We start from the raw sequence: 20992 nt of genomic DNA, 5'->3' as shown, positions 1-20992 counted from the left end.
GTGGTGGCTGTCTTTGATGAAAAGGAGTCACATGACAAGGCAATAAACTCATATTAGGGATTTAGTTAAAAATAGAACAAAACAAACTTTCAGAGGTATCCTGAGATTTCACCCGTCTTCCATTTTGTATCGTTTACTCTCCCTGTCAGGCTTCTGCAGTGGGAATTTGTGAGCCATGCCAAGAACCTGAACCATCAAAGAAGGATTCAGTTATAAGTCAGGACATATTAGGGCTGGAAAGGTTAAAATCACATTTTTAAAGGACAGAGGGCCCTTGTCATTCTTGAGGGCAGTCTCCTGAGGTCTTTTGAAATTCCCCAGTTCCCGTTACTGACATGTTTACCCAGGCTCCTGGCTCCCACCTGAATCACATGTTTTGTGGAGACGCATGAATTTGCTGTGGGTATCCTTACTTGGTGACTTTTTTAAAATGAAGAAACACTATTATACAGTTTCATTTTTAAAGATTAAGGGTAAAGGTCAACAAAAACCACTTGAGATAAGAATGCTGGGCTTGAGCTGTTACTAGCCAACTGGTTTCTTCCCTGGTGCATCTTCTGTGAAATAACTAATTCCATGGCCTGGGAGCAGTCACACTGAGAAGGCTGAGTCCTTAAATGTTAAGGACCTATTGCATTGTCTATAAAGTTTATGGTGCTGTAAGTGTTTAAAAGTTTATTTGGGGCACCTGGGTGGTTCAGTCGGTTATGTGTCTGACTTTGGCTCAGGTCCTGATCTCACGGTTCATGAGTTCGAGCCCCTCGTCGGGCTCTATGCTGACAGTTGGAGCCTGCTTTGGATTCTGTGTCTTCCTCTCTCTCCTCCTCCTCCCCCACTCGCTCTCTCTCTCTCAAAAATAAACGTTAAAAAATTTAAAAAAGTTTATTCAATATTTTTGTTATTGACATATAATTAATGGTTATTATGCTATGCTTACAAGGGTATTTTAATCAAGTGGTGTGTGTTTTGAAGCAGATGCTGTTTTCTCAGAAGCTCTTAAAGTTTAAGTGCAAACATGGATTCATAACTGTTGAATTTTGATGGTTGTGCATTTTAGATCAGATATTTTATAGAAAATATTTAGACTACTTGTCATTATAATTACATGCCTTTTAAAGGTATGTTACCATCTTTGGGGTATGTTTATAGCATGATAATGTCCTTTGTATATAGAGAGATGTCTGGTGATGTTGTTCCCCATTCCTGCTCCAACTCTGCCAGTTTTCTAGCTTCTGGTATTTAATTAATGACCTGACAAAAAAAAATATCATACTTTATTTTTTTTTTTTAATTTTTTTTTTTCAACGTTTATTTATTTTTGGGACAGAAAGAGACAGAGCATGAACGGGCAAGGGGCAGAGAGAGAGGGAGACACAGAATCGGAAACAGGCTCCAGGCTCTGAGCCATCAGCCCAGAGCCCGACGCGGGGCTCGAACTCACGGACCGTGAGATCGTGACCTGGTTGAAGTCGGACGCTTAACCGACTGCGCCACCCAGGCGCCCCAAAAATATCATACTTTAAATACGAGTTGGAAATGCTGTTTTTCACTGGGGTGCTTATACCTTAATAATGGGGCAAATATTATATGACACTGCAAATAAATAAAAAATAAATAAATTATATGTTTTGATTTTAAATTTTCATGAGTTTCTTTGCTTAGTATTATGCTATTTTCATTAAAGATGTATTCTAATCTTATTTGGAGATAAATCTTTAGTTTTTCAATCATAGGGAAGCCATGGGAACCAACAGCATTTTGTATGAATTAATAAAACCACACGGTACCTAAATTATGCTACTAAAATATTCCTTTGTTCAATATATTTCAAAACTTACGCTTCCTTTCAAATGAGACTAAAAGATTCCTGTGGCAACTTACTTAAAATATGTTCAAATTAGTTCTTTTAATGATTTGGCTGCAAGTTACAAAAAAATTGTAACGATTATAAACTCTCTATTATCAGACTTTCTCATGAGATCACTTGTTTTAGGGACTACAGACTTAAACAACAGAAATTGGAATATAAAATCGCCATTATTTAACTGTAAAACATGTTAACAGTCTTTTTCTTCATCTAGGTACCATTTACATTTACACCATTTGCAGAAAACTGATGATCATAGGTCAGTCTTCCAAGGTATGAAAATTACTGACAAAATATCTTGCCTTGTATTTCCTGTTTTTCTCAAGACTTTTGTTAGCATTGAATGCTAAACAAAGGAAATCAGTGGATTATATAATAAAAGTTAATAAGTATATATTATATAGTTTTACTGTTCATACTTTTACTTTAACATGACCATCTGTAAAGATAAAAATCTAAAAAAGACAATACAGTATTAATGAAAAAAAAAAAAAGAATTCCTAAAATTGATAGGTAATCTTCAGTGTTCTCAGTCTCTCAGATTAGTCATTACTTGTCAACTTGATACTGAACATCCCTCTGGTAACTATATCTTTAGGTAGGGTGACCATGCATCCTGGCTTGCCAGGACAGTCCTGGTTTATGTCTGTTTTCCTGGAGTAATTATTAATAGTGCTCCCTTTCACTCTTTAAAGTGTTCTGGTTTGGATAATAAATTATGGTTACCCTGTTTATGTATGATGCTATGGAGTTTGGACTTTGTTCTCCTTGAACAGCTTGGACTTTACTTATGGCCTACCTGCTAGTTGGGTGAATGTACACCTAACCATTGGCCCAGTCATGAGCTGAGGGGAAGGGGCCTTTATTTCATAAGAAGAATCTCACTTACTAGAACTTACTGCTCAGTTTTAGCTTGAGGAAGTGGCTGACACTTCTATTGACTTCCCTTCAATGTTGGTGGCACTTTTGTGTGTAGGAGACATATTTATTCCCTGTGTCAGTATCCGGTCATTAGAATATAGCCCAAGAAGGGAGAATATACTCCTGTTGAGACCATGCTTGAATTGTTTCTGGTGTCTGAAACATTCCTGCTTTATTTTTCTTTCCTGCATGCAAAACCTTATGCTGAATATTCTAACACTCAGGTCAGATACTTTTTTAAAAAAATTTATTTCTTCAAAATATAACCCAAGTATCTTAAAATTTGACAATTCTTAAAAAATACAAATGGAAGAAAAGATGCTTGCATGCTCAGTGCATAACATTAATTATGTGTTCTCTCTGTTTTGTTCCTCAAATTTAAAAGCTCTATTACTGACAGTGACTTGAGCAAGCTCTGTGCCAGCATTTTGAATGTAAATTAAAATGAAGGGAGACTGTCTCATGAATAATGTAAATGTGGCCTACACACTATTCCAACAATTCTGCATTCAGTTCCAGATGATTTCCTAAAGAGAATTTGCATACTCCTGTTGCACTTGCTGTAGCAACAAATACTGCTTCACAGAACCATCATAGTTTGGTCTGCTACAGCATTTGTCTGCCAGAGCCTTGAAGGGCAGAGACATCCGTGCCAAAACTTAACTGTTAGTGTTTGTGCTTGTTAATGCTGAGAGAATTTTAGTTTAATGTCACAGTCATCTTAAAATGATTTCTTATTCAGATCCGATGTAAGACATCTCTCCCCCTTATTGAGCTTGAGCTTTTGTCTGACAAAATAAGGGCTGAAGGAGGACAGTTCTATGGTCCCAGTCTTGTGGGATAGGAATGGGGGCAAGTGAGAGATGCAAGAAATTTGGGGTGGTGGGTAGTTGTACAGTTAGCACTTGAAGATTGGAATGAGATTCTTTCAGTTTGTTCACTATAATAAGTTTCAAGGAAATTAATAATTTTCATCTAGAAATTCCCAAGCCCTCAGCTGGTGAGTTGATTCCTGAGCTGAGGCTATAAATGAACTTTATGGGTCCATTTAATGGGGACAAGTCCTTGGAGGTTCAGCGACATCTGAGTGCTTCTGGGTATGAGGGTTCCCGATTCTGCAGCAATTTTAGAATTCAAGTCTGTTATAGCATACAACAGAAAGAGAAATAGACATGGGATCCTCAGGCTTTTCCGGTGTCACCCTAGAGCAATCTAAACTCCTATTCCTATAGGATCTAGGCATAATGGCTACCATTTGTTATTATTATTGAATCTCTACTATGTGTTAGGTCTGTGTGAAGGGCATATATAATGCTCAGTATTGTCTTACGAGGTGGGCAATATCATCATCATCATTTATTGAATGAATGCCTACCATTTATCAGGTATGCTTCTGAGCACTTTCTTCACATATTATCTAATTTAATCCTCACACCACCACTTTGAGAAAGGTGCTATTATTAACTTCATCTTAAAGATGAAGAAGCTGAGGCTCAATGTCTCACATTTAGTTAGAGGTGTAGCTAAGGCCAATACTACACTGTACTGACCCTCAACACCATTAGAAAAGTGATTGCCTGGGGCGCCTGGGTGGCTCAGTCGGTTTGCCTGACTTCGGCTCAGGTCATGATCTCGCGGTCTGTGAGTTCGAGCCCCGCGTCGGGCTCTGTGCTGATGGCTCAGAGCCTGGAGCCTGCTTCAGATTCTGTGTCTCCCTCTCTCTCTGCTCCTCCCCTGCTCACACTCTGTCTGTCTGTCTGTCTCTCTCTCTAAGATCAATAAACATTAAAATTTTAAAAAAAGAAAAAAAAAAAGAAAAGTGATTGCCTATTGACTAAATTTAACCATGTCATGACCCATCCTATTTTGGTTCACCTACTCAAATGGAGGAGCCGTGTAGGAGGGCTACTCGTTTTTGACATGACTCTGTATTCCTTAAGATGTTCTGAAGACCAGGACTGACCAGGGACTCTTCCCTAAATGGGAAACACTTGCTTTGGTGCTCAGACAGGCCACCAGCAAAACCTCAAGGAATGGAGGGAGACCAGGCTTCTGAAGCCTCTTTCCCTAAAGATATATGACAACTTCACTTTCATTTATGGTATAATCTAGTTTCTTCTGAGGCATTTAAAATTGTAGTACAGTACTCAGCAAACATTAAAGAATACAGTGGAATATATATTCATCCTTACAGTTGTTATCTGTTTCATTTTACTATAAAATTGAAATAGTTTAGTAAAATCTGTGGCTTGAACAATTATTGTCAAATCATTCCACGTGCCATTACATAAACTTCAAACCCAAACTTTGAAATGCCTCCAGGTGTTGTCTTCCTCCAATGATCCGCGCTGGTATAAATGATGCTGCAGTGCCGTCCTGTGGCTGAGCTGACTAATTGTGTGTGTGTTTCCTGCCCAACCTCTGAACCATGCTCTTGCTGGGCTCTTCTCACTGCGTTTTTCAAAAATATTTTTCCCTTATGAAGAAAGCAGTTCTACTGAAATCATTTCTTTTTAATTAATAGAAATAGTTCTTCCTAGCTTTTGAGAGCAAGAAAAAAAGCTACAAATCAAGATTTGTGGTTTTTTAAAAGTTTTTTTGAAACGGCTCTTCATCTTTAAACCTGAATGACAGTTTTCCAGAACCCCAAGTGTAATGATGGATTTTCAGAACTCCCCCTTTGTCAAGGCTGCCCCGATGTGGTGGAAGGAACGCTGCTGTGCTTGTAAGTCTAAAGACCTGAATTCTAGTCTCAGCTCTGTTGCTTACAAGCAGTTTAGCCTCTTGGAGTTAGATTAGGTCACTTTTACGGTCCCTTGGGGCACTAAAATATGTGATTGGGGTGTTTTATTCTAAGTCTGAATATGAATATGAACTCAATTGAATATGAACTCAAATATAATGTGAGCAATTAGTGACTGAAGCTATTTTTATTTTGAAATGTGAAATTTCTAATATCAGGAATCCCAACAGGGTTTTGAAAAGACATCTAAGTTTAAAAGGGGAAAATTTATACATGGTTTAATCTCATACTCCCCAAATTGCAAACAGTCCAAATGCAAAAATCCACAATGAGATTTTTGTGCTACAGATGTGAGAAAACTCCAGTTTTGATGACTGTTAATTCCACATCAGTTCACAGTTCAGCAAGGTTAGCAAACAACAACAGCAGCAAAAACAGCAATAAAGCAACCCCAGACCCACTTAGTAGAGACGTAGTGTCCAGAAACAGGGACCAAAAGTTTCATTTAACTGTGGAGAAGTCATCACTCTAAAGGACATTGGCAACCTGGAGCAAAGCCACAGGAGACTAACCATGAGGGAGCAGGGAAGAGCAGGTCTGGGATATATAAAAGCGCCCAGGAATGTTTATCCTGGAGAGAGAGAGCTGGGAGAGAAGACAGGAAGCATCGGTGTTTTGCAGGTCTTGGAAGGCTGTAACTTGGAAGTGAGTTTGGGGTGGTATTGTGCTATTCCAGAAGGTGTAACTAGGACCGAGGCCCTGAAGGTATATCAGGGTGGTTCATTTCATTAATGAAGCACTTTTCATATTTAGAATTGTCTTCTGATACCATGTGGCACATTCCTTGTTACTAGAGGTGAGAACTCTGGGGCAGGGAAGGTATAGGACATCAGGTGGTGGTGCCAGTGATGTTGGTGGGGATGAAATTGGATAGGCTTTGGGCCCTTTGATTCTATGAATACTTGGCATAATTCCATATTTGGCACCATTAACTGAAACTTTTTAATGATGATCAGTCAACAAATATTTATGTAATATTTACTATTACATGCCAGGTAGTTTTAGGAGATGGGGATATGGTGGTGAACAAGACCAACAAGGTCCCTTTCCTAAGTGAATTTACATTCCAGTGGGATGAGCTTAGTGGATAACCAAGACTATTACAATTCTGTGTCAAACTCTGATCTACTTCCAGCACTCTCTTTTCCTCTGGAATGAGAACTGACTAGGCAGGGGAGAATTCTGGACTTTCAGATTTCTTTCTCTTAGATGAGAACACTAAGATGCTTGCACATGTGTTGTATATACTGCCTTTGACAGCTCCAGAGATGGAAATAGGGTCTGAATGTTATCAGTGTTTTATCTATTTGTATTATTAAATACTACGTCAGTCTGGTGGGTTTGCTTTATACATATGAAGCTCCTGGATCATTTTGATGATTTGCCTTTTCAAGGTGGGTTTGACTTTTATAGACATATTTTTCCTTAATTACTTCCTCAATTATTGAAGGCCGAATTTGTTATTGGAAGAAGGACTTTATTCCATTGTTCACATTTATTATCATTATTTTCTTGAGAATCTTGAATATTTGTTAGTCTCCTGCAGTTGGTTCTGCTGACTTTAAGGCTGTTCATTGAATTCATTTAATAGCACTTGGGAATATCTGCTATGTACCTGGTACTCTTCTAGATGCTGGTGATATCTAATAATGGTGCTGTTCCTATTTTCAAAGAGATTACAGTCTAGTTTTGGAATCACACACATGTGAGCATATTAGTGCAACTAAATGTAAAATATATATGTACATAAACATTTACATAAATTATACATATATATGTATATATGTATTATGTATATATGTATATATATACACATATATATATGTATATATGTATTATGCACACCCATAATGCAATTATGGTATAGATGGAAATAAGGCAATAGTCATTTCTCTCTAGGGACATTGGGAGAGTCTTCAACAACTGTTCTCTTTCCCCTCCTTATCTTGTTCCTCCACCCTCTCCTGCTCCACTTTCTCTTTCTTCACTGTGGTCACCAGAGTGAACACTTATGTGTGTAATGTGTTCTAAGCATTTAGCCTCTATTAACTCAATTAATCCTCAAACAATCCTATAAGATAGTCATTATACCTATCTTGCAGATGAAGAACCTTGACACATGGAGTTTAAATAAATTGTCCAAGGTAACACTGCTAGTCATGGAGGTAGTGTTTCAGCTCGGTCATATGGGGTGGGTGAAGGAGAGAACAGGGTAAGCAAAGACATGTGTATTTGGGCCACTAAGATGTTTTGTGGAATGGAAAGCATTTTGGAGTAGATTTAAGTATATGACGTAGGATCAAGAGTGATGGAGGGAGGAGAAGGCAGGGACTAGGTAATGAATGGTGTGTGTGTGTGTGCCCTAGATAGGGTTGTACTTCACTGTATAGGCAATAGGGAGCCATGGGAGTATTCTAAACACAATTAGACAGCCCAATTTGCATTTTAGAAAGCTAATTTTGGGGCCACCTGGTTGGCTTAGTTGGAAGAACATGTGACTCTTGATCTCGGGGTCATGGGTTTGAGTCCCACATTGGGTGCAGAAATTACTTAAATAAAAGTTAAAAAAAAGAAAGGTAATTTTGGTGGATATATTACATAAAATATATAAGGAAGGGGGTGTATGAGAAGAACAAGGGTTGAGTGAGACCGAAGACAGGGAGACAAGTGAGGAAGTATCCTCATAGTCTAGGGAGACATGTGAGGACTTGCTTGGTCAAGGTCAATATTTCCATGGATACAATTTAGAATTTTAAATTTTGAGATTTTTGGCTCAGATTCTTATTTTCTTTTTTTTTTTTTAATTTTTTTTAACGTTTATTTATTTTTGAGATAGAGAGAGACAGAGCATGAATGGGGAGGGTCAGAGAGAGGGAGACACAGAATCCGAAACAGGCTCCAGGCTCTGAGCTGTCAGCACAGAGCCCGACGCGGGGCTCGAACTCACGGACCGCGAGATCATGACCTGAGCCGAAGTCGGCCGCCCAACCGACTGAACCACCCAGGCCCCCCCTTATTTTCATCTCAGTAACGTTTTTTACATTTACATGAGGAACATAGATGAAATTTTTTATATTCAATCAAATGAAAGGTAATATAATCAAATTAACTTCTGAGCTTTTGGAATATTTTTGAAGAAAGAAAAAGATTGAAAATTTTTAACTGCAGGATACGTATAGTCAAGTAGTGTTTCCTGGTATAGAGTTTGTAGGAGGAGCTACAAATGTGCTACCATGTGCAGAAAATACCTATTTTCAGATGAAAAAAAAAAATGAGGTCTGAAGAGGTAAAATGACACAGATACTAGGTGATAAAATTAGGATGGAAGCCCAGGTCTATTTGACTCCAATATTGGACTGTTTCTACTAAGTATCACAGGCACTGGAGAGGAAGCCTTTTCCATCTCCTCCCAGCTGCTATACTAGCTGATTTTCAGAAACATGCATTGGTTCCAGGCCAGGTAATAACAATTGCATTGTTAGAATTAGCTCCTAGACTGCTATTGACACTTGATAAATATAGATAAAAACAAGCTGGCTTCATAGGACTTTAGTAGCTAAGAAGGAAGATATTCTAAAATGACTCACTTGAGATTTTGAATTCTTTAAATTATTTTCTTTTTAAATGCTTGTTTTTTCTTGACTCACTATTTATGGTATTTTTGGTTTAAGTAGTCAGCAACTTGTGCTCACAACTTATAATCTGATTATATTAGATAAAAATCATCATTATTAGCTTAAAATGAAAATTTACTTGAGTGTGCTCTTTCTTCCTCAGGCCTTGGAATACTTCCTGTGGGCCAGTATGTGTATGGAGTTCTCGGTCCCGCTCCTGTCTGTCAGGTACCTGACGTGGCGGGCTACTCTTTACACTGCCGTCTGCCAGTGCTATTATGACTGCCAAGCTGGCGTTCATGCAGAGGTAGGCCCCTTGTCATTCTCAGCATCCCAGTATTGAAAATTACAAGTCATTAGCATTTTCTTCTTCAGATGCCCAGCAACACAAACACAGACAGACAAAACCTGAAGAATTGCAGTGGAGCAAAGACAGAAGTCCCAGGGAAGTCCCTGCAGAAGTGTGCTTGGCTTCCCCGTTCTATTGATCTCTTGCTCTACATTCTGCTCTCTCCTTTGCTCTTTGTTCACTTCCACCTCCTTGGACCCTTTTCTGAATAAGATTTCTGATATCTTTCCTTCCCCGTTGAATTCTTTCACACAAGTCACTCTTCTTCCCTATTTAGTTTTGCATTCTATGCCCCCTGCAATCCATTTGTCTTGCTTTTCTCTGCTTCCAGATGTCATTTAATACACCCCCACCTTTTTTTTTTTTGTTAGTTTTTCTTCTTTTCCTGTATATCTTTTAGACCGAATACTTGAAATGTAACTTAACTTTTAGGGGTTTCTATTAGCCTATGTGGTACCTCTGTGTAAATGAAAAGCACTCTTTTCTACAGTACATGGTACTTAGCTTGTCAGTGGATGAGGGCTTGGTGAGAATTAGAAGTAGGCACTCCTTCCTTTGGGCCAGCACATCCCTGCACCAGTGTATATGGTCTGGTGAGTGCAGAGGATTTCAGCCTTCACTTAACTTCTTGGCTGGAAGTCTGAGCAGGACAGAGCTTTACGGTTATACAAATCTTTTTTCGTATCCTGTTCACAATCATCTGGCCAGTTAATGGCTCCTTTACATTTGGTTTTTCCTGCCCAAACTAATTCTGAGGGATTGGATGGTAGTGGCCCATCCTGAATAGCCTAGTATAACCCTTGTGGGAGACATTTTCTAGCCAAGAATGCATTCTAGAAACTACTCACCATACATGTACAGTTAGTTATAGTGTACTAGGGGTGGCATATTTCTGTAGCTATTAGAATTGTCGGCGAATGGAACATATACATAGTTTTGACTATTTGATTCCTATTGGAATTCTTCCTTATTGGAAAATTTAACTGTTCATGTATGTTATTATGTCTGGAAGCATCTTCAGGAAAAAATTATGAATTATAGATAACGTATTTCAAAGAAATGGTAAAATAAATTACATAAATTGACCTGTTTTGTTACTATCTCTAGAGAATTATAATAATGGTGATCTGATTAAATAAGCAGGCTTCCTTCCTTCCTTCCTTCCTTCCTTCCTTCCTTCCTTCCTTCCTTCCTTCCTTTTTTCCCTCAGATATTAATAAATACTTCCTACATGCTGGCTACCAGAGATACAAAAATAAATAAGATCCTTAAAGGGCCTCACAATTTAGTGGACAAAGTGAATAGTTGAATACATAATACAGCATGCTTTAGTAAGGTTAAGATTTAGGGTAGAGCACTGAGGAAGGGCGTGTGTTTATGTGTGTGTGTGTGTGTGTGTGTGTGTGTGTGTGTGTGTGCATGTGTGTATGCAATGACAGAAAAGTGATAATCTATATGAAGCTACAGAATTTGGCTTTCCTTATTTTTTTGATTTTCTTGATTCATAAAGTTAGCATATCTGACAGTTTATTGACTTTAGACCTGCAGAATTCGGGGATGCTTGTAGGAAATGATTGATGATATACTTACAGTGTTGTAAGGAGTTAGCATCAACAGAGTTTAATTCACCAATTAAATCAAATATCTGGGAGAATAAAACATACGGTCTTGATGCATTTTTGATCACTATACTCTCACTTATTATGAATTAATTTTTTTAATCGCGTATAGGCATTTGCTCGGCGTGCTTTAGCTAAAATTGATGAGTTAAGGCAACTGGAATTGATGAGTTCCTCACAATCGCAGGAAGAATCCAGAAGATACTATAGAGAGGCCACCATAAAGGTATAAACATTTCATGAAATAAAAGAAATTGACTGCACTATACAGTTGATTAAGTACATAATATTAGTGGTTGAGAAGTGCATCCCATTGTTACCTCATATTTAATTCTTCTTTTTGAGATAGATGGCAGTGATGATCTTCAAAAGAGGAATATTTGAATCTAGAAGGAAACACAAAGGTTTGTTTAGACCAAAGATAAGAGTGAACCTAAGGGAAGCTCAAACTGTAAGTCTAAGAACATCTTCTCTTGTTCAGACTCTTTTTGCAGTGTATTTGTGTTAACCCTCTATCTTTTAGGTCTGGTCACTCAGTATTAAATCCTGCACCCTGTTCCCTACCAGTGGCAAATAGAAGAAAGCCTTCCCACTGTGGGCATGGCCTCACTTCATAGCTTTCTTAAAGCTTTTGTGCCTTCACACAATCCCACTTTTGCAACTTTAAAGGGCAAGAGGCAGAAGAGCCTGGAAAAGGTTCAAATGTACACACTTTGAGTGGTGCCACAGTGACCTTTGTCTTTGACTTCTTGTTGTTGGCTTAGGGGCCTCTGAGGTTGGCGAGAAGGTGGAGGCACCTTTGGGACTGTTTATGAGCTAGGCTACACCATAGCAATAAACAACCCCCATATCTCAGTGACTTACAATAACTGTTTATTTTCCACTGGCATCATACTTATTATAGTTATCAGGGGACTGTGCTCATGACTGCCACTCAGGGCCAAATTGAGGAGAAGCCCTCATTTCAAAAATTGCTGGTCATTCTGCCATGGGGGATATGAGAAAGCTCTGGAGAATCTTGTGCAGGCAATAATGCCCAGCATGGAAGGGACAGCAGTCTCTACTCACATGTCCAAACTCATCACATGGCTCTCCTGGCCACAAGTGTGTTTGACCAGCAGCACTAGGGCTGTTGGGGATGGAGACTGGGACACAGTTCTGCCTTTTGGGGCCCTCTGCCCTTTCTCCCTCCTGCCATTTCCTTCTCCCACTGTCTTGCCCTTGCTTTTCTGAATCTCACTATCTCTTAAGGCTCAGTTCTTTTTTTTTTCTTTGAAGCTGTTGTAGATAGCTGTAAATTCTTCTGTGAACTTCTTTGTAGGGACTGAAAATGAAAGTGAGGGGGAAGATGAGCAGTTTCTGACAGGAGAGTAGTAGACTCTCAGAACCTGAGAAGAATTTAAGAAATCATCTGATTTAGTCCTTTCCTATTACATATGGGAAAATAAATCCCAGAGTATTTAAATTATGGCCTCAAGGTCACAGAGGCAGCTAGTGGCAGCATTGGAAGCAGACCCCAGGTCTCTGGTTTAGTGCTTTCTCACTACTCCAATAACTGCTGCTCTCTTAACTCATTTCTTCTTATAACATTTAGGAGCAATTATTTATTTATTTTTTTCTCTTAAATCGTAATATCTAAATACAATTATTATTTGGGCATGGTAGCTTTCTAGTGTGACTATGATATGTTGACTACTGAGCCCAGAAGTACATTTCATACATCCTTTTAAAATCGTGTCCCCCATGGGGCGCCTGGGTGGCGCAGTCGGTTAAGCGGCCGACTTCAGCCAGGTCACGATCTCGCGGTCCGTGAGTTCGAGCCCCGCGTCAGGCTCTGGGCTGATGGCTCAGAGCCTGGAGCCTGTTTCCGATTCTGTGTCTCCCTCTCTCTCTGCCCCTCCCCCGTTCATGCTCTGTCTCTCTCTGTCCCAAAAATAAATAAACGTTGAAAAAAAAAATAAAAAAAAATAAAATCGTGTCCCTTACCGACCAATGGTGTATAATTTGTGCAGGTGGTGACTTCCAAATTATAGCTAATTCCTTGGATGGGCTGTGGAACCGCCTGCATCTGGTATTGTTGAGTAGTGACGCTATGTAGCATTTGGAAGAGAGCAGGGGGTAGTGTTTTTTTTTCTGACTAGCAACTTTTTTTTCTCTGAGCAAACCAAAGTCAAGTATCCAAAGCCATAAGATTGTCATTAATTAGCATAATATTATGCTTTATAATCATCCTGGTATAAAAATTAAATATATTTTCAAAGAAAAATGTTTAAAATTCTGTATAACATTACATTAAAAACACATCTATTTCTGGTTTCCTTAAAGATGATTATTTTATGGAAAGGTCTGGTAGTATATATTTTTAGAAAAAAAGTTGTAATGTTTAGTTGGCAGTTTCCATAGGGAATAGTCAATATATCCTTTTTAAAAAGTCATCAGCCGGGGCGCCTGGGTGGCGCAGTCGGTTGGGCGTCCGACTTCAGCCAGGTCACGATCTCGCGGTCCGTGAGTTCGAGCCCCGCGTCGGGCTCTGGGCTGATGGCTCAGAGCCTGGAGCCTGTTTCCGATTCTGTGTCTCCCTCTCTCTCTGCCCCTCCCCCGTTCATGCTCTGTCTCTCTCTGTCCCAAAAATAAATAAACGTTGAAAAAAAAAAAATTAAAAAAAAAAAAAGTCATCAGTATTTGCAATATTTGACATATTTTGCAGAATGTTCTGTTCTATATATATGAAATAGTTTTATTATATGCCTACAAAAGAAATTAATTTCAATATGCATTAAATCTGTTTTATAAAACATTTCTCTGAATTTGTAAGTCCATTGTGAACTCGCAGTTAATCATTTTTGTTTTTTTGTTTTGTTTTGCTTTGTGTTCTTTTAGAGAGAGAGAGAGTGTGTGTATGGGTGGGAGAGAGGGACAGAAGAGGCAGAGGGAGAGAGAGAGAGAGAGAGAGAGAGAGAGAGAGAGAGAATCTTAAGCAGGCTTCATGCTGAACAGGGCTTGATCCCACAACCCTGGGATCATGACCCGAGCTGAAATCAAGTCGGATGCTCAACCGACTGGGCCACCCAGACACCCCAATCATTTTGACTTTAAAGGATTCCTTTCAAGCACCACTAATCCATACTCCTAGTGATTGTTTGGGATTCATTCAATAAATATTTTTAAAGTACCTGCTGTATGTACAAGGTAGGTAGAAGTTACATTCTTACGGAGAAATTACATAATAAATAAGTATAGTAATTATTGCTTGTGATAAGTATTAAGAAGGAAATAATGATAGAGATTAAATGAATTACATGTAAAGCCCTTAGAATGTTTCTAGCATGTAATAGATCCTCAGGAGTATTAGCTATTAGTTACTTTTTCATTCATTCATTTAACAGAATGTACCAAATGCCTACTGTGGTTACAAGTATGGTAGAATATAGAAAAGCAATGTCACAGGTCTGTCTTTTTGAATGGCCTTGGAATAAAGAGCAGGATTTGACTGGACAGGAAGAAGAGAAGAAAACATTCTAAGTTAAGGACCAGAGCAAGATCATAGCTTGGAAACAAGAGCAAACAACACTTATTGGGGGACAGAAATTAAGCTTGACTGGGCTAAGTGTGTTATGTTGGAAAATTAGCATAATACATCTAATGGAGTAGATGTCATAGAAATCATAGTATTTAGAAGTGGAACAGACAATCTGGATCTTACCATTTAGCTTCTCAACCATCCTGATGTTTTTAAAGATGGTATAATATACTTGATGCAGTTTTGTACCATAATTTGTCAAATTTTTTATTACTATTTAAAATTTTAGTTGTTTCCAGTTCTTTGTCATTATCAATATTGAAGTAATCAACATCTTCAAGTATGTTATTTTTTTCTTTTATTTCCTGTGGACAAAATTCAAGGTGTAGGATTTGAATCAAAGGATACAAGCATCTTTATTTCTTTTGATATATACTCCCAAATTGATTTCCGAAATAGGTACATAAGGTACAACCTGTATGTACCAATTTCACCACAAGCTGTTATCATTTTGATATTATTCTTAATTTTTAAAATAATTCTGTTTTTATAAAATGGCTTATTTTAACTGTTTCTGTGATCCAACTTTCCCATATTTTTGTGATTACTCTTTTTATTTCCTTTTTCTGTGAATTATCTTCCACAGTTTTTGATCATTTATCTACTAGAGATTTTAATTTTTAAAATACATTTGAATGATTTCATTGCTTTTATACACATTAATATCTTGCTTGTCAGGCTTGGCAACCCACTGTTTTTTTATTGCCTGAAATCTTTGTTATAGATTTTTAAAATATTTATATTTTAAAATGTTTACTTAGTATTCTTCTACAGCTCTGATAAATAATCTATTTCACTTTTTGATAGTTTTTCTATATTTCTAAAAACAATTTAACTCTACTCTTTGGGTTTTATAATTTTATTTTGAATACTTCTAATTATTAGGAAGTTTATTATGCTTTTAAATATAATTTTTAAAAGCTCTGTTTTTTTTTTTTTAAATTTTTTTTTTTCAACGTTTATTTATTTTTGGGACAGAGAGAGACAGAGCATGAACGGGCGAGGGGCAGAGAGAGAGGGAGACACAGAATCGGAAACAGGCTCCAGGCTCTGAGCCATCAGCCCAGAGCCCGACGCGGGGCTCGAACTCACTGGACTGCAAGATCGTGACCTGGCTGAAGTCGGACGCTTAACCGACTGCGCCACCCAGGCGCCCCAAGCTCTGTTTTAATCTACAATAAAAATCTTAGAGGAAACCCTTACCTCTGTTTGTAAATAAAGAGAGACTAGGGCATGAAGTTCAAGTTTTACTGAGGTTTTTAACATGTCAGTTGACCTATGGATCGAAAAGGCATAGAAACTAATGAGTAGAGAAGTTGGTTTGTGGAAAAATAGTCCAAAGCAGCTTTAACCCTGTTTATGTTTTTCTGCCTTTCTGACTTTGCTCCCAAAAGAGGAGAGAAGCAGGGGAATCATGGGGAATATGACGGGTATCTTCTAACTGGACATGGATTCTAGAAAAGCTGAGCACAGTTACCTCTCTTGTTTACTGGTAATCTAAATACAAAAAATAGATCAGTTGTTGGAGGAGTATAGAAGCAAGCCATTGGCAGAAGGGGAAATTGTTCTGGGATGATACAAAGCAGAGTGGCTGGGAATTCATACAGGGCTCAAACAGTCATTAGCTTATTAGTATACAGCTGGTCAACTATTCTTTATTTAACTACCACGAGACCTGTTATTTGTACTGTAAAATATTGTTTCTAATTTGGGTTTAAGGACCTTCAGCATTGGAATTTCCTGCAGTGCTGATGAAAAGTGTTCCACCTAGACCCACTGAATCTCAGGATTTGGTCTGTGAATCTAAAAAGCACCCCTGAGAGATTCCTAGGCAACCAAAGTTTGAGTATCAGTTCCTAAAGGCTTTAATTAAGGTAACACAAGGCATATGGAGATTGATGTTGCCCTAATAAAAAGACAATAATAAACAGCCTTTTAATGCTGCCTTGGAAACACAAACACAAAGAAATAGCAGTCTTTGATGTAATGGCAGCATGACAGAAACTTTAATGGAATCTGGAGAGACACCTCAAAAACGAAAACCATAAAAGCAGCTGTCTCATTCATAGGCCATCCACTCTCTCCTTTAGCACTTGTAGCACGAATGAAGCATGCCTTACTTATCTTGGCTTGTAATATTAAACATTTTAGAACTTTAAAGAAGTGGACTGTGTGTTTTGTTTTGTTTTTATTCCAGTTGCCATGGCCACGTACTGTCACGGAGCGGTTGTTGGATGAGATGTTTGATAGCACCGCATCCCGGTTTCTGGCTGTCTTAGAAGCTCTTTCTGATTCAAATAGGCGTACTCTACAAACTGGACCTATTGTTACAGATGAAGTAGAAGTTCGTGATGTTGTCTCAGAACTGTTTATGGCAGGAAAAGAACTTTTAATAAGTAAATAATTTGTTAAAATGACATTTTATGGTAGAACTTGAAAAACAAAAATTTTAGTATCGTATTCCACATTTAAGAAACTGATAACCAATTTTTATCAATCTTAAATTCAGCAATATTGCTAAACTCAATTGATAATTTAAATAATTTATTAGATTTTCTTTTGGATTTGTTTGGGTGTATAATCACCTGTAGATAATGACAATTATATTCTTTCTTTACAATTCTTAATCTTTTAATTTCTTTTTTCTTGCATTTCTTGACTTATTGCACTGGATAGGATCTCCAATAAAACATGAAATGGAAATGGCGATAGCAGATATCCTTGTCTCATTTATGATCTCACATGGAAAGCTTTCAACATTTTACCATTAGTTTGATGTTTGCTGAAGGATTTTTTTAGATGCCTTTTTTCAGATTAAGGAAGTTTCTTTCATTCTTGGTTTACTGAGTTTTGTTTGTTTGACTTTAATCCTGAATAGTTGTTTAAATTCATCAGAAGCCTTTTCTGGATTTATTGAGTTGATTGAATGGATTTCTATTTCATTTCTGTTAGTGTGGTAAATTACATTGATTGCCTGTCTAATTTTTATCCACCCTATATTTTTGGAATAAACCTAATGTGGAGGTGAGGATTATTCTTTTTTTAAATGTTTGTTTATTTATTTTGAGAGAGAGAGAGAGAGAGAGAGAGAGAGAGCACATGTGCATGAGAAGGGGAGGGCAGAGACAGAGGGAGAGAATCCCAAACAGGCTCTGCGCGACCAGATGTGGGGCTTGAACTCACAAACAGTGAGATCATGACCTGAGATGAAATCAAGAGTCAGATACCTAGCTGACTGAGCCACCCAGGCACCCCATGCTTTTTAAGACAATAAATATACGATTAAACCTTTTTCCTCATCCTTCCCATTTTTCAATACTTGTTTCTAAATTCATTTCTTTTTGCTCAAATATAAACTCTAAGAACTTTGAAATACTTTAGCTGGATATAATGTTTTGCTTCAAAGTTGGTTCCTTTTAGAATTTTAAAGACATTTCTCCATAGTCTTGCATATGGTATTGAGACGTCTCTCAGTTTAAATCCTGTTGTTTTATAGATTTAGCTTTTGTAATGCCCTCTTTACTATGATATTCTCACATTTTATTATATTAGGCCAAGGGGTGGGTTTTGTAATATAGCAAGTACTTTGAGGTCTTAGATCTTTCTTTCATTTTTCATGTTATTTCTTTGTTCCTTCCCCTTACGTTTACTTTTGAAAAATTCTCTGATGGTCCTAATAGGACCATCAGATGTTATCACATCCACTCTCCATATCTTATTTATATTATTATTTTAATTTCTTTACTCCTTTCTATTGCCTTCTGAGAAGGTTCTTCAATCTGACTTTCCTGGTCACTCATTTGTTCTTTGGTTCTTGCTATTCTACTCCATTCATCTATTGAATTTTTGGTTTTCACAATAAAATAATTTATACTTAGTTCCTGTTTGATTATTTTTCACAGTAGTTTATTCTTACTTCATGTTTGTAAAGTAATATCTTATTTCCTTAAGAGAATAAACTTAAACTAAGTTTAAGTGTTCACTTCTTTTCCTTTTTTCTGTTTCCTCTGGTAAAGGATGTTTTCATTTGTGGTCTTTGTTTCAAAGTTTTTGTGCTTTCAACTTTATTTTTTCATGAACTTACCTTCTATTGCCTTGGAACAGTTACCTGACTCGTCCACAATGTCAACTTGGAAGGAGAGGTAAAACCTAGACCTTAGCATGTGTACTTTCAAGTGAGTTTAGTGTGTCTGTGTGTGTGTGTGCACATATGTGCGTGGGTGTGGACCTGCACCTGTATGCCCATTTGAGGGCAGTGAGTGTCCATGGTTTGGGCTCATCTCCTTTTCATGAGGAAAATACAAGATCTCAGATGAGAGTTTCTTCACCCAAACTTGAAAATTTACTATTACCTGTACTGATCTTTTCCACTGTCTCTCATTAAAATGGAAGGGATATTCCTTCTCTTCCATTTGAAGTTATTTATTTATTTATTTATTTATTTATTTATTTATTTATTTATTTATTTGAGAGAAAGAGTGAGAGTGAGCAAGGGAGGGGCAGAGAGAGAGAGGGAGAGAGAGAATCACAAGCAGGTTCTGCACTGTTAGTGCAAAGTCTGATGTGGGGCTCAAACTCATGATCTCGAGATCATGACCTGAGCTGAGACCAAGAGTCGGATGCCCAACTGACCAAATCACCCAAGTGCCCCCTTTTTGAAGTCTTTTAGCCTAATCTATCCAAACTGCCCCTTTATCCCATGTCCTCTTTCAGCTTCCTCCCTGTATTTCTTCCTTTTATTATAGTCAGAAATGCTCTGTTTCCACTGTTCTCAATTCTTTCCTTCCTACTTATACAGCCTTCATCCCTCTGTCCTCAGCCATCTACTGAAAATGTCATGGATAACTTCCTTTTTGTTCAGTCCAAGGGTCACTTCTGAGTACTTTCTTCCTTTACTCTCTACAGTGTTTGTTACTGTGTGATACTCCTTTCTAAACACTTTTCTTTGCAGCCTTTTCTCCCTCTGCCCTTCTCGTACATGTTGGTGTTCCTAATTCTCCTGTCCTAGGAAGCTGTGCATTGCCCATGTCTGATTCTGTTGTTTACTATGGATATATAAAGATGACTCTAATGCTGTATCCCTACTTGTACTATCTAACTTCCTAGTTGACTAGTTAAAACTCTCGCTAATTCTCTGTTTTTGAGATTCCATGTTCCTTCCTTTGGATGGCTGTCCTTGACCACTCTCCTACCCCAAAACGATGTTCAGTGCCTTTCTTATTTGTCCCCATCGCACCCTATATTTATTTCCCTGCTAAGATTTCTTGTTTCCCCACCACAGTGTAAGCTCGGTGAAGACGGATTGTGTTTTCTTCTTTTCCATTGTTTCCCTAGTGCCTGGCAGTCTGATAGTTAATATTTAGAAAATATTTCTTTGCATGAATGACATTCAAACCTCTCTCTTCCCTTTTCTAGTGTCAAATACTGGTGCAGATGGAATGCTTGATTTTCCACAAACATCTCTTCTGCAACATATTATAAAAGGAAAAAATGTTATTTCTATAGATGCTGCTGTGAAATTTGTAAAACTAGCTTTTACTTATGAGGAATGGAATTTATTTGAATCTTCAGCTGGGCAGCTTATTGATTTTCTCCAGGTGATATATACAAAACCAATAATTTGTTTTTATTTTTTTAAGATGCCTTTGAATTATTAATTGTGGGATATACTTCTCTTAGAGGCAGGATGATCCAGAGTTAAAGAAAGCAGAAAAGGATTTAATTCTTCTAATTGCAATAGAACCTTTAATCAATGTAAAGAGAAACAAAGGTATGGTCTTTCCCATGGAAAACTACAAAGAAGGACAGTCAGCTCAAATTTATGTTAAAAAAATCGGTTTTCATGGTAAGTATTTATTTGCCTTTTTGAAAAATTAAAATTTTTATCTGATAAAATATGCTCTTTATAGGTGAAGTGAAAGAAAGAATGTTCAAAGCAGAGGAAACAGGAGGTGCAAAGGCCCTGAAGCAAGAGTGTGTTAATTGTTGAAGGAGTGGCAAGGGGGCGTGTATGGCTGGAGCGCACTGGTGGTGCTGGTGGAATTTGAGAATGTGGTAGGAAATGAGGTCAGAGAAATAGCCGGGTGCCAGATGCTGCAGACTCCTATGCCTTCTAACGATGCTGGCTTTTATTCTGTGTGATGATTTTGAGTAGATGAATAAGGCTCTACTTAGCTGGTGCCTTGTTGGTAAATGAGAGACCGGCAGGGCAGTAAGTCATATGCCATCAGTTCACTTTG

At 37.8% G+C, this 20992-nt stretch overlaps 1 protein-coding gene across 5 annotated transcripts in view; it reads left to right on the top strand.

The window, feature by feature from the left end:
- CFAP54 (cilia and flagella associated protein 54) overlaps window positions 1–20992 on the top strand; it is a 307349-nt gene that overhangs the window by 18492 nt on the left and 267865 nt on the right. For 4 of the 5 annotated variants that reach the window (XM_086712592.1, XM_086712590.1, XM_086712588.1 and 1 more), the window contains exons 5-11: window positions 2082–2140; window positions 9369–9512; window positions 11286–11399; window positions 11523–11624; window positions 16951–17149; window positions 20169–20350; window positions 20433–20598. In XM_086712592.1, the coding sequence (XP_086568718.1) occupies window positions 2082–2140; window positions 9369–9512; window positions 11286–11399; window positions 11523–11624; window positions 16951–17149; window positions 20169–20350; window positions 20433–20598 (966 nt within the window). The remainder of the gene's footprint in view (window positions 1–2081; window positions 2141–9368; window positions 9513–11285; window positions 11400–11522; window positions 11625–16950; window positions 17150–20168; window positions 20351–20432; window positions 20599–20992) is intronic. The other variant, XM_086712589.1, reaches the window with a different exon arrangement.

This window comes from Puma concolor, chromosome B4 (genome assembly GCF_028749965.1).
Source record: "Puma concolor isolate L17-30 chromosome B4, mPumCon1.1.hap2, whole genome shotgun sequence".
Lineage (NCBI taxonomy): Eukaryota > Metazoa > Chordata > Mammalia > Carnivora > Felidae > Puma > Puma concolor.
This window is presented reverse-complemented; position numbering and strand designations above follow the sequence as displayed.